The sequence below is a fragment of the Acanthopagrus latus genome, chromosome 17, assembly GCF_904848185.1.
Source record: "Acanthopagrus latus isolate v.2019 chromosome 17, fAcaLat1.1, whole genome shotgun sequence".
In the NCBI taxonomy this organism is placed as follows: Eukaryota; Metazoa; Chordata; class Actinopteri; order Spariformes; family Sparidae; genus Acanthopagrus; species Acanthopagrus latus.
Window position 1 is genome coordinate 28634197 of NC_051055.1, and position 17002 is coordinate 28651198.

At 43.8% G+C, this 17002-nt stretch overlaps 1 protein-coding gene across 5 annotated transcripts in view; it reads right to left on the minus strand.

Moving 5' to 3' along the window:
- The window catches only part of sema6e (sema domain, transmembrane domain (TM), and cytoplasmic domain, (semaphorin) 6E), a 166531-nt gene that overhangs the window by 13073 nt on the left and 136456 nt on the right, over nt 1-17002 (minus strand). For 3 of the 5 annotated variants that reach the window (XM_037074469.1, XM_037074470.1, XM_037074467.1), the window contains 3 exons: nt 9086-9144; nt 8519-8569; nt 4470-4625 (listed from right to left, as the gene is read on the minus strand). In XM_037074469.1, the coding sequence (XP_036930364.1) occupies nt 4470-4625; nt 8519-8569; nt 9086-9144 (266 nt within the window). The remainder of the gene's footprint in view (nt 1-4469; nt 4626-8518; nt 8570-9085; nt 9145-17002) is intronic. The other 2 variants (XM_037074468.1, XM_037074471.1) reach the window with 2 other exon arrangements.

Genomic DNA, 17002 nt, shown 5'->3' on the forward strand with positions numbered 1-17002 from the left:
TGTGATTTTTTTTTTTTTTTACTTATAGATTTTATATCTTGCTGACATTTATGGATGAAGTGGATTTAAAGGTGGTTTACTTTCTGCTGATGTGATCGTTGAGAGATGTTTACTGACGGGGAAACTCTTGGAAGTTGGGAAACTTTTCCGAGCCGTCACATCTGTCTCACCTGTCAGAGTGAGTTAATACTAGCTTATTGTGTTAAAGGAAGATGTTTCCATACGATTTAACACGTTCGAGGTTGTATTGAGCCTCTAAACACAACACCAGGGACAGTCTAAAGATAAATGAACAGACGGGTAGTTGATAATCATAACTTTAACTGGTGTGAGGGGAAAACTAACAGGCGTTTTGTCAGCGAGGACATTTTGACACGTCACGGTAGGAAAAGTGTAAGTTCCATTTAGCTGCCGATCCTCGTCACATCGTTGGAGCTTACCCGGAGATTTTAACAGAGCGAACCCGTTGTTAATGCTGTAATACTTGTGCTTTTGTTCTGCTATGTGGTGTAAAAATATCTGCCATGAAACAGATCTTTAGTGTACAGTGATCGCTGGTTGGACTGCTGTGTCTTTAAAAGACGTGCACAGCGTTTTTTGCGCTTTGAATCCAAAGTAATTTGCAGACAAGTCCAAGTCGTGAAGCTTTGGCTGTATAAAACACAGACTGAGCGTCTGGGTCTGCAAACTCTCTAATGTCCAGCAGGGGGATAAAAAAGATTGTTAAAAACTACTTCTCAGTTTCCCGATGAGTGCATCATCTCCCTCGCTGGTGTAAAGAAGGGGATGCTTTTGGGCGTTTCTGCCCTGAGATTGAAAAGTTGTCCTCTGGTTCTCAATCAGATCCAATCAGGACACCAGCTCAACACACTTGTCCAAATTTCCTCACTTTTAGCTCTGAAAAAACCAAGATGGCAGCCATAAAGCCAAACTTAAGGCGTCACACAGCGGTCCACGCAGCAGTAGGCGATGTCCAGGTCGGTTCACGCTTGGTGTGAAGTCTTTCAGAGTATCTGTTCAGTGTTTGGTAACTTTACGTCTCTGGTATTCTTTCTCTCCTGATTGTCTGTCTTGTGTTTCGTCCTGTGTGCTTTCCGTCTACCTGCCCACCTTGTTTCTGCGGCGGTGAGATCTGTGACACAGCTGCTGCCGCACCTCTACAGAAGCTTCACACACAAAAGGCAGATATGTTGGTGAGAAATGGACAGGAAGTGAGAGAGATTGGAAGCCCTCTTGGAAGCTGTGACGCCGTTAACTTCCACACCAGCTCCTCTCGCGCCTTATCAACCCGCCCGCCCAACTCTTCTGATTGAACCGGCAGCATCACAGTCTCCGGCCGAAATAGATTGCGCTGCTGTTTCTATTACATCCGACTCCCACACTCCCCTCCTCCCTCCTCCGCGGTGTCCAGCTCCCTCACTCAGGCCCCTGCTGGTTATTTATTTGTTATGGGCTTTTCTCATTTGAGCCCGAGTAGCTCATCATTGCAGCCAGAGAGTCTGTCTGCGTGAACGGAAGCTTCTTTTTACTCGCTGAGGATTTATGGACTTCTGTCACGGTGCCTGCGCGAGCAAGCAGCAAGTCGAGGACAAAAACTGCTTCGTGCCGCCTCTTCCTCCGTGAATCTCTCGTCCAAATGAACCGTGTCTTGCCCAGGAAAACGTTCCAGAAGGGGGGAAAATATCCAGAACTTTCTCTCCGCCGCTCTTGTTTCTTTACATGATCATTAGAAGTTCACGGGGACGTTTGGTTGCACTTTCCTGCCACGGTTTTCGTATCTCTTCGACTTAAATTTCCTACTTTTGTAATGTTAATCAGTGTGAGCGCCAACTGTCTAATTAAAAATGTAAGAACTAATGAGACTGGAGCCCATAAAGATCAAGATGTAATTAAATATTCAGAAGCTTGTTGGAGTTTTATAGGTCATGTCATGTGTTTGACGAAGCTGGATGGTCCAACTGCTGAAGAGTTACATTACAGGTTTGATGCCTTCAACAAATGTGTGAAGAGAGAACTGAACTTTTTATTTCCAGAAGTCAATCTCGTTCACATTCACGCTGACGTCTGTAATTACACAGATTCCAGCCCAACAATAGAGTCTTTGGAGCTGAAACAATGACTCAAATAATCCTTCAGTTTATTTTTTCTAATCAAAATGTCAAAAAGTTGATGCTTCCTGCGTCTGTTACACGAGGATCTGCTGCTTTTCTTTGTCAAACATTACAGCTAATTGAATATCTTTGTCAGGATGTTGATGAAACAAGCAATTTCATGTACGTCGCCTTGGGCTCTGGGACCTTTTCCACTGCTCTCTGATGTTTAACAGAACAAACAGTTTATCTCGTTGATTCTTTCATCTATATGTGTTTTTATCGGCCGTGACTGAACCGAGCCAACGACTGTCACCAGCGATCCGGAATAAAATGCAGCTGAGTGGCAGGATATTAAATTGGACGTGTCATTAAATCTTGTGCTTTCACTATTTTTTTTTGTTTTGTCTGTCTGTGTTTTGACCCCGAGGAAGGCCGGCGTGCAGTCAACAGTTTCTTGGTCGCATTTTCATGTTGTGTAGCCGCATTAATCAAGGCAGTGAGCCGAGAAGATTTGGAGGGAAATCTACTCCTTTTTTTTTTTTTTTTTTGGTGTGTGGTTTAACTTTGTTAAAGTCAAAAAACGGTTCATATTCTAATATCACCATCTGTAGTAGATACTCATTCATCTCAAAATAGAGACAGAAATCCCAGAGAAAAGGTCTCACATGCTCCAAGAAACTTTGCATAAATGTTGCATAAAAGGAAATATTAGAAAAAAAAAAAAAGGAAAAGTGAAAATTAGGTGTGCTTCCATCAACTAGTTTGGAGCGAATAAGCAAAAGTGCAGTTAGAGATGCAAAGTGTCGTTTGTCAGAAGACAGAGAAGAAGAAGTGGAGGTGCGATTTGGAAGCAAAGCCAATCGTTTGCCAACTGCCAAGAAACATCGAAGAGGAAGAAATAGAACCAGTCGCCTCGGCCGTCTACGTGGGACTGGAAATCTGATGGGAATACCCAAGAAGAGGCCGACAGTGGACACAGTTTCTTCTTCTCGTCTCGGAGTGTCAGTTCCAAATTCAACATCGCAGCACTTGTTTGGAAAAAGTGTTTCTCCTGTGAAGCGCATGAACTCTGTTTTTCAAAAAAAGTTAAAAGCCTAAAAACTTTTCCAGATTTAATGAAGTTTTGTTCAATTCATCCATTAACCTTTTTTTTATTTCATAATGCGATACTTCATAATGTGATTAAAATATGCTAATAGAAACTCGTCTGATGAGAGGCTTCGTTAAGTTACAGCGGCGAGTCGGGCTGGAAGTTCATGATGCTCTCAGAGTCTCTGTTCGTCACACAGGGGAGTGACTTTTAGCGAACGGGAATGGAAATCAGAAATGTAAATGTGCGGTCACATCGATGGAGACGACACCTGACTTGTGCTTTGCATTTTTTTTTTTTAATGGGTGTGTGTCGGAAAAACACCGAGGGAATATTTGTGTGTGTTGACGAGCTAAATAAAAGATGAGGGGAGGCCGTGTGGGAGCAGTGTTGTTTAGACTCAGGTTCTCTACTTAATTTGAGGAGTTAATTAGAGCCGATGCAGTATTTATTCCAAGTCATTAAATCGTACACTTTCCTGGCCGGCTGTGTTTGAGCACATTGGGATGTATGGCTGAGCGTAACGGGACGGGAACGTCCTCTTCTAAGACTCTTTCCGAAACCGTGTTTATCTCAGTTTAGTGGAAGTCGCCGCAGCGGTGCTCGGTGACATCGAACACTCATCACTCTGCAGGCTTTTTCATTTAAAAAAAGGGGCTTTAAGTCAGTGGACGCATTAAGCGAAGCTGCCCGGGAAATTATGGCTCACGTCATGTAAGCGACTAATGAAGTGTATGGATCAAGAGAATCAATTAGCAAATGCTTTTCAGTTCACTAAGAGATTGGTTTGGACTAGTGAGTTAAGTGTTAGTGAGCTAATGGAAGAGATATTTCACCCTGGAAGAAACATGATCACGTATTAGCGTGCAAAAAAAACATGACTTCCTGAATCGTTGGCTGCTGATGTCGTGCTGTTTTTTTGGTCGGGACTCATTTTTTCTGAGCGACCATTCAACAGCCGTCATCATCAGAAAACTGCACAAAACTGAGGATGTATTTTTCGGAGGATGTGCAGAAATGATTTGATTTGAATTCGTCTCCGCTGTCAATTTTACATTAACTGCTTGAAATGAGTGCCGTCGCCGTGGAGACGCAGGCCGGATGATTGAGCTGATTCAGAGCGGGATGGAAACAGGAGACAGTTCTTCCAGAGTGAAACTTTTTTTTTGGTATTATTATTTCTTGTTAGTTATCAGTCTGGTTAGAAGTGTTACGATGAGGCGATCGGGGCCCAGCAGTGTAATCCCCCTGCAGATTCACTGAGGACAGACATCCCTCCCCCTTACCCTCCATCTCCACACTGATTGGCTCCGAGTCAGGTGACCCTTGTTCCCCCACTGGGGGAGGGCCATCAGGACCTGTACCTCTTTCAGGGTCACCTGCCTCCTTTGGGAATGCCGCCCCATGATAGGTTGTGCTGGCGCTTGTGGGTGTGGTCTTCCCTGTGGTTGTGACGAAGGGGGAGGAGGAGGAGGAGGAGGAGGAAGAGGAGGAGGAGGAGGAGGAGGAAGGGGGGCGACAGAGTGAGTGATTAGTGAAAATGTGAATCAGCCCGGACAATCAACTTCAGAGAAATGAGGGTGAGTCCTGAGTGGGAAGAAACAAAGCGTCACCCGTTAACATAAAGACCCAGTGATGATAGTGGGCGACATGATGAGCACACAGAGCAGAATTTAATCACCCGTCAGTTCATCTACACACACACACAAACACAAACACACACACACACACACACACACTGATGTCAAGAGCGGCGGCGTACTTTATACCCACACTCGGTCTCTGCAGGTGAGTTTGGCTTTCACTACATTTCGCAGTGACAGATCCACGAACATCCAGAATATTTTCCTGCGTTTGCTGCCATTATTAAAAACACACAGCGGTTTGTGGCTCTTTAAAAACGTCGTAATGCAGCTTTCTGGCAGTTTGTCAGAGGAGAGTTTAAGGTGACACTAAGCTCATAAAATACATACTTGAATGTTTTTTTTTTTTTTTTTTTACTGGTGCTGCGTGATCCGGTGAGGAAATCATATTAGGATTATTTTGACAGATATTACAGTTGTGATATGATTCATGATTAGCGGGAATGACTAGTTCTGCAGTATGATTTTCATTTTTACAGATAAAAACCTGTTAAAAGCTCGATGATGTGACATTTGTTGGTGCTAAAACATGTTTTCTTACATCTGAGGAACAAGATTTGTAGATCAGGGCATCTCTGCGGCACTACAGTACATCTTTATCATCCTGGTTTGTCACAGAGTTTACCTTTAAAACACTTGTGGCTGTTTGGATGTTGCACTCTGCAGAGAAGCTGCAGAAAAGGTTGAAGGCACTTTTCTAATATCTAACTCCTGGATCAATCAGGGGTTTGAGAGACGGTCTGGCTTCCCCTCAGAAATCATTTAATCCTGGTTTTCATCTCATTTTACAGAAAAATCTCCCCATCTTCCCTTTTTTTTTAAATGCATGACCACCATTAAAACTCCTCTGCGTCCACTCTGTTAAGTGTTTTAACAGATAAGTTGAAATAGATACTGGTGGCTTTTTTTTTTCTCCCTCCACCACAGCTCTTCTTTTTTTCCACTACCTCATCCTGAGCTGAGCGGTTTCACAGGAAAACTCCGTCACCTTGAGGCAGACGAGCAAACATTATGACGGCCGCGTCTGGAATCATTTCAAACATATGCCAAGGAACACGCTGGGCATTAGCTGCCACGGGCCTCGTATTATCAAAACGTATTTATCTTGATGACACTCTCCACATCTTGATTGCATTATTAGCTCTCTGTTGTCCTTGAGGTCCGACGAGCAGCATGCTGCTATTGGCTTCGGCTCCGGCACTAATAAGCCGGCCATAATGTTAGCATTCTGCAGATCTCACACCCAGACTGGAGGAAAAGGGCTTGTTCTCCCTCTCGCTGCGAGCCAGTTGACAGCGTTCACTCTGAATGAGGTGCCCCGTCAGTTCGCCATCTGCGCCGGGCAAATTAAAACTGTACACCAGGGGGTGTTTGGCCCCGGCGCCTCGGACAATAGCTCCAGGATTTCATCATTACCTCAATTTATAACTATTGTGTTATTCCGAGTGTGCACATAGGATCATATTGTTCCTCCCGCTTTTTGTCTGTTGCTAAAGAACATGGATTAAAAAAAAAAAAAGAGGAACATTTGATTACCTACACAGGCAGGCGCTTGTCTCACACCCTCCTCGCTGCTGGCTGCGATTGTTTGGGTGACAGGAAAGTGGAAGAAAGAAATCGTCCCTGCCTTTGGTGTGCTTTCGAACACAGAACGGAGCCCCTGTGTGACAACAGCTTTGTTCGGCATATGGGGTGTTTCATTGTTTGGGAAAGCTGATAATTGATCTTCAGCGCTGAGACTTAAAAGGCTTTTTGTGTAAAAAAAAAAACAACAAAAAACACAAAACTATAAACACCCCAAAAGACAACAGAGACAGAATCTGACTGCGCGTGGAGAACTTCAAACCGTGCAGTGAAGCGTCGGGGTGGTGAGAGGATTAAGCAGGAACGTTGCTCATCAAGTCTCGCTACCGACTGAGTGGTAATTCCTCCAGCGGGGGGGCTTTACGGACTACTGAGGAGCTGTGGGGCTGCCGAGGTCCAGGCCGGAGCCTCTGGCAGACAAAGTAGCCTCTGTTCTGGGAAAGACACTGAGGGGACTCGCAGGATGGACGGTTCTGCTGAGACGTAATGACCGACATCTTCCAGCATGATGGGCTCAGTGAAGATACTCATCACTGTGTTGGATCAACCACTGCCATTAGCTCCCCAGTGTCCCAATTTGTGCAGTGACAAAAGGGAGCTGACTTTGAGCACATCTTACAAAAAATAAAAAATGCTCACAGAATCGAGTCGGGTGCTTAGTTGTGCGGATAAAAGCGACAGAGGCTGGGCCAACAGCTATCTGATTGAAAATGACTAGTTTTGAATGTTGCGGTGTTAGAAAATTGTCCGAACACAACCTCCTCAATCTTCTCCGAGCGCTGGCCAGCTTGGCGGCATTTTCCATTTCTATTCCGGCCATGCCAGGGGCTGCGCGGCGTGGCCAGCGGGGGAGTAATGGGACGTGACAGGGATGATGATCCTTCTTGATACAGGGCATTAGGCAGGCCGGCCAGCCGAGCTCCTGGTCCATCAAAAGGAGTGATGCTTCAGACAATGGCTTCAATGTTTACGCTGTCGGACCGGCTGAGAAGGAGAGGTGGCCATTCAGCTGCCTCTCTATAAAATATTCTGTAACCTCCCGAGTTGTAAAGTGCAGAAACATTTACTCCGTGGGCACATTAGTGAATAAATCTGAGCCTGTTCCCCACATAAAGTAAGAGTGAGCGAGGAGGTGGAGGATCAATATGTTGTTCCAGGACATTTAAACAACTATTCATTTTATTTTTTTTATGTTGCAGGTCGTATTTTTTAAATGTATTTTTCTTTATAGTTTTGGCCGTCGCTTTTATAGGCAAGTTTATGCTCAGCAACTTTACAAACACTACCGGCCAAAACGCTTTTACCTTGATTATAGCACCAACTCATGGGGGACATGTGACACTTTTTAACATACAGTTTTATACCTCCCGTGAAATACTGCAGTACCAGATTTACCAATGGAGGAATAAACTCTTGGGAACCTGGGCTTGGACCCCCTTAAATTTGTCAGCCAATCCCACCATTTTCTGACCAACTTTTATCAAATATATTGTGGAAAAAGCAAAAGAAAGTAGACCTACAGGCTTATATTAAGGGGTCCAAGCCCCTGATCGCTGATAACACCAGTGGATTGATAACAGCAGGGTTCCCAGCGCCATCGATGTCCAACCTTGGCTTGGACAATTAAAATCTGTAAACCAATCTCTCTGTGATTCTGATTCTGCTGAGTGACTTTCTGGTTAAACAGACCGACCGACTGCAGCTCTACGTGACGGTGCATTTCTTGCTGCGTCCACTTGGAAGTTTCACCATCAGTGAAATGCCTTCAGATAAACTTTGGGTTCGTTTACAATTTCTACAATCATCTGACCGCTCATGTGCTTTGTTGTCGTGATGACACGGCATCCCAGGATCTTAACAGTTTAACTGTTTGGGGGAAATTGTTGACATTACGGACAGTGACGAAGGCCAAAACTACCACAGTAAGACCCGGAAAAACTCTGAGTCATGTCTGTTAACGGACACAAACTGGCTGTTGCAAGAATTAAACCACAAACTTTTCATGAGATAACCTCTTTGAAAACCACTCGGCATACTGAGCCCCTCAGTGGTGACCGGCTACATCACCTGAAGCAGTTAAAAGTAAAAACAAAGACATGTCCACTGACCATACGCTGAATCTAGCGCCGTGTTCTGCTTGCGAGTGGTCGCCAGGACATCTGGAGAAAGACAAAGAAAGGCAAATTAAAAAATGATTCCAGTGTTTGTGGATTGTGTTATGATTGGTAAAGATCTCTGCTTCCTGGGCTACAATTCATTAATTCCCTAATGGCAGACAAGTAGTGTTGGATTCTTGCTGTTTGTGCTTCTGATCACATCCCAGACACATGCAAAGGAGCTATAACAACCCACTTTGTCTTGTCTAAAAAACACTTCTGCGAGCGAACGCTTTAATTAAGATAGAAAGATTGAGAACAGTATTCCAGCAGGGACTGCGAGCGAGGGCGGACAAACTACTCTTCAAGCTCCTTCAGTACGAAATGAATTGCTGCCCTCGTTGAAATAAATACATCATAATGCTCCAGTAAAATTGGTTAGATCCACAATCACTTGGTGCCTGCTGTCGCTCTGCCATCAGGATCTGATGACAGTCAGAAGGTGATGTTTTTTTTCTTCCTCTCTCCTCCTTTATTGCTTATGCAAATCAGTGAAATAAATAAATGTTTCCATCTCACCGTGGCAGGTATCAGGGTGCTGACGGTACCCGTTCTCCACATCCTGTTCAAACCCGCCTCTGAAAGAAGGCAAAAAAACAAAAGAGACACATCAGTAAATTTGCATCAGTCCATTTCCCCCGACTGTCCATTTGTAACAAAGCACCTCGTTGAGTCTTCCCAAAATTGGTTTTGCTGATGAGGACTGCTCGGAGTGCTCCGTAACAAAATTTAATTTGTTTCGTGTCTGGCTGAGGTCAGAGGGTCTCGCATTTGTCGCCGGCACGCATCGCTCGCCGGACCTGAAGGGAAAATCCACCCTTGGATGTTCCATACAAGGTCGTATATCATCAATTTTGTGGCATTCAGCAGATTCCTGGCAGTTAGTTTGTGATGAAGAATTGTAATTTACTCCTTGTGTGTCCTCACTTCGCTCTGCCTGCACTTCACTTAGTCATTCCCGGCATGTTTTTGAAAGCGGGCTGTCTTGATGCACAGCACTTTCTCCAGCTGCACTGTATTTCAGTAAACTGAGGCTTCTGCTGGTGAAATTGGTACCTCCACGTTCTCCACCGTATGATTGTTGAATGTCACTGAAAAAAAAAATAGTCTCGAGGGAAGTGTGTTAACACCCAAACCTGTCATTTACCGCTGATATTTTCATAAAAACACATTCTGCTGTTGAACCCCTCGCTTTGCTGACAGCATGGCACATGTATCTGTAAAAAAATAACATCTATATTTTTCCACAAGTTTTCTGCAGCAGTAGGAATAATAAAGAAGAAGAAGAAGAAGAAGAAGAGGAAGAAAATGAACCTAAGGATGAAAGTGTTGAGCCTGCATGTGTGGATTTTCAAGGGTAAAAGAAGGACGACGTGAGCAGATTCACATCAGGAATATACGCTCGTGTTTAAAGTTTTTCACCTACTGCTCCTGCAATCACATGCAGGCGCTAACTAATACATGAATAGTTAGCTGATTGATTTAAAGTGTGTTACGGGTGAGTTTCCCCTTTTCACCACGTCTGCATAAATACTTCAATGAGCTCAAGAGACACGTCAAAGAAAAAAACGGAAACAAAAGCTCAATCACTTCAAATAGACGCTTCAAAACATTTTTTTTTCCTCTGCAAAATTTGTGCCTTTCTGAACTTGCTGCTGAGCAATCCAAATCCTCTAAATTCGCCTTTTGAACCACTCCTCCAGAAGTGACAAGAAACCCAATCTGACAATCATTGATTTTCTGCTGCTCTGATGGAAATGTGCCTACGATTGCTACGCCGTTCTCTCTCCAATAAACACGCCGTCGTTCACCTCCGAGTCAATCAGAAATCAAAGTCTCATCCATTGGATGGTTGAGTAATGAGATCGAGCCAACGCACGGTGGAGCGGAAGCGCCTCCAGCCGAGCGGCGCCTCGCATCGTCGCCAGCAATCTTCCCACACGTTGTAATGCACCAAATAAAAACAGACACGGGTTCAAATACTGCACAACCACGGGCGTAATGATCCAGCGCTCACACAGAGACACTGTGTACGAGCAGGCATGCACGCCCACTCTTAAAACAAACCAATTAGTTTTCTTATATAACCAACACAAACCTACAGCGCAGATTATATGCAAACAAACAACGGAAACAAACTCCTCATACGTCCTACACACAAGACAAACACACGATCTCATACATAATCTACATCTCTACATAATCTACACATCCTCTACACAAACGTCTCGGCTCCTGAAAGAGACGACAGACGTCTAATTTGAAGGCAGAAGCCAGCGAACAGCGAGAAACACTGAACTCAAATCAGCTGAAAGAATTAATCACTTCAGTTTCTTCAGCGTGTCTTAAGGCGACTGGAAAGTTTAGGGATGTGTGTTTGTAAAAAACCTGCTGCAGGGAGGCAGCGCAGCACACAGACACACACCTGAGGTACTAACATACACACTGTCTGACTCAGTTAAAAAAAAAAAAAAAAGCTCAGCTACATAGTGACGATAATCAAATCAAAGAATGCCAGACGGAGGCTCAGTGTTCGTGGGAATAATAGAAATTTATCTTTCAGAGGATGTATCGTTACAGCTCCAGAGCAGCTGGTTTGACGTCACACCGTGTGGGGTGTGAATCATATCTGCGGGTTTTGGTATGAATCATGAAAAGTTTTCTTAAGTTCATATTTGAGTCGTTTACAGCGCGGGTCGTGAACTTTTCTCGACTTGTGATCCGTCCTCACTGTTACGAGGCTAAAAGGTTGTGACCAGTTCAACTCAATTTGCTTTTATCTGATTCTTCCAGAACAAAACAACCACCGACTGACACGAAAAACATGGATTAGGAGAAAGATTGTATGTACATTTACATGTTGTAAATAAAACAAAAGTTAGGGACGCGATGGTTTAAAGGATTTCGCCACAAAGAAGCTAAAACCAACCTGCTGACAATCGTCTGTGTGGCTAAAGCCTGTGACAGTCACAGAAATCCTTTTCTGTCCCTGCAGATGTGATTTAATCCACCTGTGATTATGTATATTTTTTCAAAATTAGGCAAGAAAAACACAAGAAAAACTTTTATATAAAGACCTTGATAAGATTAATAGTGTCCTGCTGTGCTGAGGACAACGGGAAGTAAGTTTGGGACCAACAGACGATGACACCGGGACAAAAGGGATTTTGTGCGTTTGTACTGTTTGTGTAACTATCAGTGCAAACGACAAACTGAACCAGGCCGACAACTACGGCGCGTGTCTCCTCACGCTGTGACTTACAATCCCTGGCTGGCTGCTCAGCGTGAAACTGAGGCAAAAATCTGACTGCTGATGGAAACAGATAGTTTACAGCTGCCGACGCTCTGAAGCTAACAGCTAACAGCTAACAGCTAACAGCTAACAGCGCTGAATGCACAGCAGGACTGAGAGTTTCTGTTCAGAAGAACACGAAGCGTTAAACACTTCACTGCTGCTCACCGTGACAGAGACATATCACTGTAAATACACAGTGAAAGTACTTTTAATGCTAATATTGTGATTCAGGAACCAAACAAGATTTTCTTTCAAGGGATTTTGTTTGGATTTATTCCCGCGTTGTGAAGTCTTCTGACGTTGTTGTGTTGATGTGCATCATGTAGGAATGAGAGAGCAACACAAGTTGTTTTGCATTTTATCACTCAGACAGTTTTAAAAAAACACGCCAACAGCTGTTTCCAGTATTTGAGGTAAGGAAATGAGACAATGACTCTATAAAACACGACTCTGGTAGAAGTTTCTAACCATCATCCCGACGTTTACGTCTCTCTGCGTCACGTACCAACATTTTCTGAGACTTTCCGGCCCGAGAGGGAATTCGCAAGAATTTTTCCCAGTCGGAAAATAATGACAATAGTTCCAACAGCACACAAAAACACAAAAACTCCCGTCTGTGGACGAGGCATCTGTATCGTATCTGCCAGGAAACCCCCCAAATATTTTAAGATCAAGCGAGTCTGTGGTGTCAGTAAATGCAACGTCCCGTATTTCAGTACAAGTGGAGGCTTTTGCTCCATTGCTGTGACTGATGAAACACCACCGTGTCTATGCGCAGCAGAAGAGACAAATTCATTAAAAACACAAAGCCGTGCGAGTTGGACTGCAGCGATGAAATTACGATGCATCAGAGTTTCTGGTGCTCGATTAATTACGATTGTAGCTCGTTGTTTCTGAACGTGTCCACAGATTGTGCTGGAAACATTTTCATGGAAACAACTTCAGTGCAAGTCGACACAACAGAGAGAGAGAGAGCGCCGTTTGTTCCTCTCTGTAAACACTGAAGTACGCACCCGAGCATGCTCAGTGCGGTCCGCCCCACCGACGTGAGACTAAAAATGCAAAAAAAACCCAATTTTTTTAAGCGGAGGGGCACTTTACACTGTGTAGTGAAGTGAGTCAGCGCTTGTAAACAGAGCGTGTTAACCAGCAGGATGACGGGTCACCTTTACGTTCGAGGGAGCGCGCCAGATTTCTCGGCACTCTTCGCCATAATTGACCTTCTCTGGTGTTCATGCACATGAATAAACAGTTAAATGCGACCGTCGGGCCAGATTCATTTCGTTCTGCTCGGCTTTTTCCAAACACAAGGAAACTTCTGGCTGTCACGTATCAACATCTGTCTGCTTTATTTTCCCCCAATAAACCCCCTTTTTTCAGTCTGGGTTCATGTCCTGCATCTGGCGCCGTTACACTCTTACGCAAACACAAAACTGCAACACAAAATGATTTGGTAGCTGAATTTTTTTTTCGGTCGCCATGTGATGATTAAAAGGTCTCATCTCTTTCGGGGAAACCATCCTGAGCTGAATGTCCCCCACACGGTTCAGTGTTTTATGTGGAATCATTATTTGTATCTTGGCGTTGATAATAAAAGAGCTCTGCACTCAGTGGCACAATGATGATTTCATTTAGTAAATCAGAGATTTTTTTGGCAGGCGGGTCTTTACTTTTAATGAATGCAGTGTTGACTAAACCTTAAATAACACGCCGCGGCGATGTTTCCACTGAAAGGTGAGTATCTGCACAACAAATTAACACCTGCAGATGAGAGTCCATAAACAAGACAGAGCGATGGCACGAAAATAATGATTTCACAAGTAGCCGGGATGACGACGTGAAGAATAACATGAATACTGATTCGTTTCCAATCTAAAAACATGAAAGTTGGACGGCTGCAAATGTTTTGTCTCTGAATAAAATCAATATCCCGGCCGGCCGTTTTCAATTATAAAAAAAACAAACAAACTGGTGTGAAACATGGTAATTTTATTTATGTATTACTTTTTATTTTTATTTTGAAAAGACAAGATGCAAAGTGCTTTGCATAGACATTAAAAACCCTAGAAAAATAAATCCAATGTGACATTTAGCTTTTCATTTCCACAAGGCGACGACACAAGTGACGATCCAGGGTCGATTTTAATTAGGACGTAGCATCATAACGCGAACTGTCATCGTCAGTCGGGAGACATAATAATACAATATGTGGTGTTTAATATCTTGCTAATTGTTTGTTTTCCAGACCAGTCAGTGTCCATCCTTTATATTAATATAACCCCTCATCTAAAAACGTGAGGTCGATGTGTAAAACTAAATAAAAACAGAAGGTTTGAGTCCATGTCAACAACTTTCACAGTCATTCGTGGCTCCTGTCCCAAACCTGTTGTTTGGACTGTGGACTTTTTTTTTGTATTATGGCTGTTGTACTTGAAACACATCTGATGTTGTGCGACTGGATTCTGGACTCTGACTCGAGCGAAGACGTCAGTTCGGCGTGACGCGTTCGCTGAAGTTCAGCTCGTTCTGACTCTGAAGTCTCTGCAGAGTTTACAGCTCGTGGTGTTTTATTTCTGTCTTGTGCATAAATTAAGCAAACATGTTTCTGTTGTTTCTGATGTGTTTGGCTTCACGTGGGTTTTTTTTCAGGCGTTGACTGATGCCGGCGCTAATCTCAGCGGCAGTAGCTGTCGTCCGCCATCAGCTCTACGAGGAGCTCCCTCCTGACTGTCAAGGTCAAAACAAAACCTGCGTGCGTCGGTGGAAATAGTCGTCATGTGTGCTGCTCCAACAAGCTTTGGTCTCTTTTTTTTTTTACATCTCATTGTCTTTTATTGTTGCTATTGTGCCTTCTTGCCTCTGAATTATTATTATTAACTCTTTAAATGTGCTGTTAAAATAAGAGAATATACATATAAATGAGTTTATATCTGACCTGTATTGCAATTTTCAGTACAAATCTGGTGATATTCTACAAGAAAAGACCCAAAACCAATAATGAGCAGCTCCTTCTTGCAACGTGTTGTGATGTATTCTCTTCCTCGGGGCCACAGGGCTCCATTTTTTTGTCCACAAACTATTAAAAACACATCAATGAGCCACACTAATGCTCCGTCTCGACCATGAACACACACAAACACACGCGGTTTATTTATTGTGAATAAATCCCACATAAACCTTCCTAATACTCGCACCTGATCCGTGGCTGATAATAGCTCCCCAACAAACACACACAACAAAACAAAATGTCCGTAAACTGTTTGTAAAAGGTTTATATCTTTACGACGCTCGGGGGCCCACAGACCGACATGTTCTTTAGTTTTCGGTCGTTTCATGTGATTATTTGGATGCAGGACGCAGCAGACAGGAGTCTCACTGGTTTAAAACAGACATCATCACGCCGATGCAGCCCTGACATCTCCCTGTTGGCTTCCTGTTAAATTTAGAATTGATTTTAAGAGTTAACTGAGCTGCAGTTTGGCTTCGAGCTACACAGCAGCAATGTTGGCCCCCATATGAGTAAGTTCAGAGCCGGACATCCTCAGGTAGGGGCCCTTCTGGCTCCTGAACCAGCTGCCACACTGTCTGTCTTTCTTTACTTTGTAAACTCAGGATATGACCAGACTTTCCACCTGCACTGCACAGCTGATCCTGTTTCAGGATCTTTCTACGTCCTTGGCCGTCCTTTTGTTTTGGCATTGTGCTTTTGGCGATAGTCACTTTGTCCGATGCATAATGGATGACACATAAACTGGAACACCCAGACAACAATGTGAAGCCGAGCCGTCCAGGCCACACTACCTTTGAATGTGTGAAGAGACAGAAAAGATGAAGAGGGCTGTGAATCCTCTCTCCTCTCCTCTCCTCTCCCATCCTCTCCTCTGGATCAGACACAAATCAGTCATTAACATTTATGCCACCTCTGGATGAGAAAGGACTGCAGGATAAAAAAAAATAAAAAAAGAGACTGCTACTCCATGAAAGAGTGATGTGAAAGAGGAGGGAGACGGACAGAGGAAGTCCCCGGAGGAGGATGACTTCTGATCTGCTTCATCTCAAACTCTGGTCGGGTTTTTCTCTGCTGCCTGATTCACATCAGTTCATCCTTATCCTGTTCCATCACCGGCCCTTTGTCATCCTTATCCCCCTCTCTCCTCTTTCACCAACCCACTCCTCTCCTCCCTTTCAGTGATATATATATACGCACATATAAAGATGTCACTTAATGCTGCTTGAAAATGTGACGTTGCTTCAGAGCCACACAGACGGGCCGAGCCCGAGCAGAAGAGCGAGAAACGTCTAAATGTAAAACAGATGTTCTGCAGAACTCCCACTTCTCTTCACTTTGTCGAACTTTAATCCATTTTGCTCTTTTTTCTGCTCCCACTTTCTCCTCCGTTCCTTCTTGTCTGTCCTCCTTTTTTTCTTTCATCTGTCCATACTTCTGTCTCTCTCTCTCTGTCTCTCTGGCAGGGGGCTAATATCTGAGATTGGACAGAATACTTTTTGGCCGGTCTCGCTCACGTTCTGCTCCGTCGGTTTACAGCGCGGCTCCGTCCCCGCACGCAAAAACACGAGACTCATAAATCAAAAACCTCAGCGAGCGGCTTGGAGCTCCTGGCCAGCGTGAAGCCACATCGGCACTTCCTCTTATTCCATCACAGGCACGTCTCACTTTGAGGACGTTCCTCTGACAGCTACCGCTAAACTCCTAACCTCAAACCACATAACGGATCCCTAATCTTAATTACAAACTCCATTCAAAATCCTTAAAGTCACAACTGCATGAGAAGCTACTTATTAATCTCGCTCCCCGACTCTGCATGCTTTATTACGCGCACGTTTTTTAATAAACCAAAACATATTTCTGTCAAATCTCATTAATTTGACTTCCTCAAAAGCTGCAGCTTCTTTAATGATTATCTCAGTGTGCAGCAGGAAGCGTAAATAAAAGCACCGAGCCATAAAACTTTCACAGATTTCTAAACAAATTAAGAGCTCTCACTTCTTGATATCCTGCTTGTTTTAACTAATTAAATGGGGCAATATTGCATCCCAACAGGAAGCAGAACATCAGATTCACCACTCCTCCCCTCTGGATGCAAAAAAAAAAAAAAAAAAAAGGAGAACAAACAGCTCAA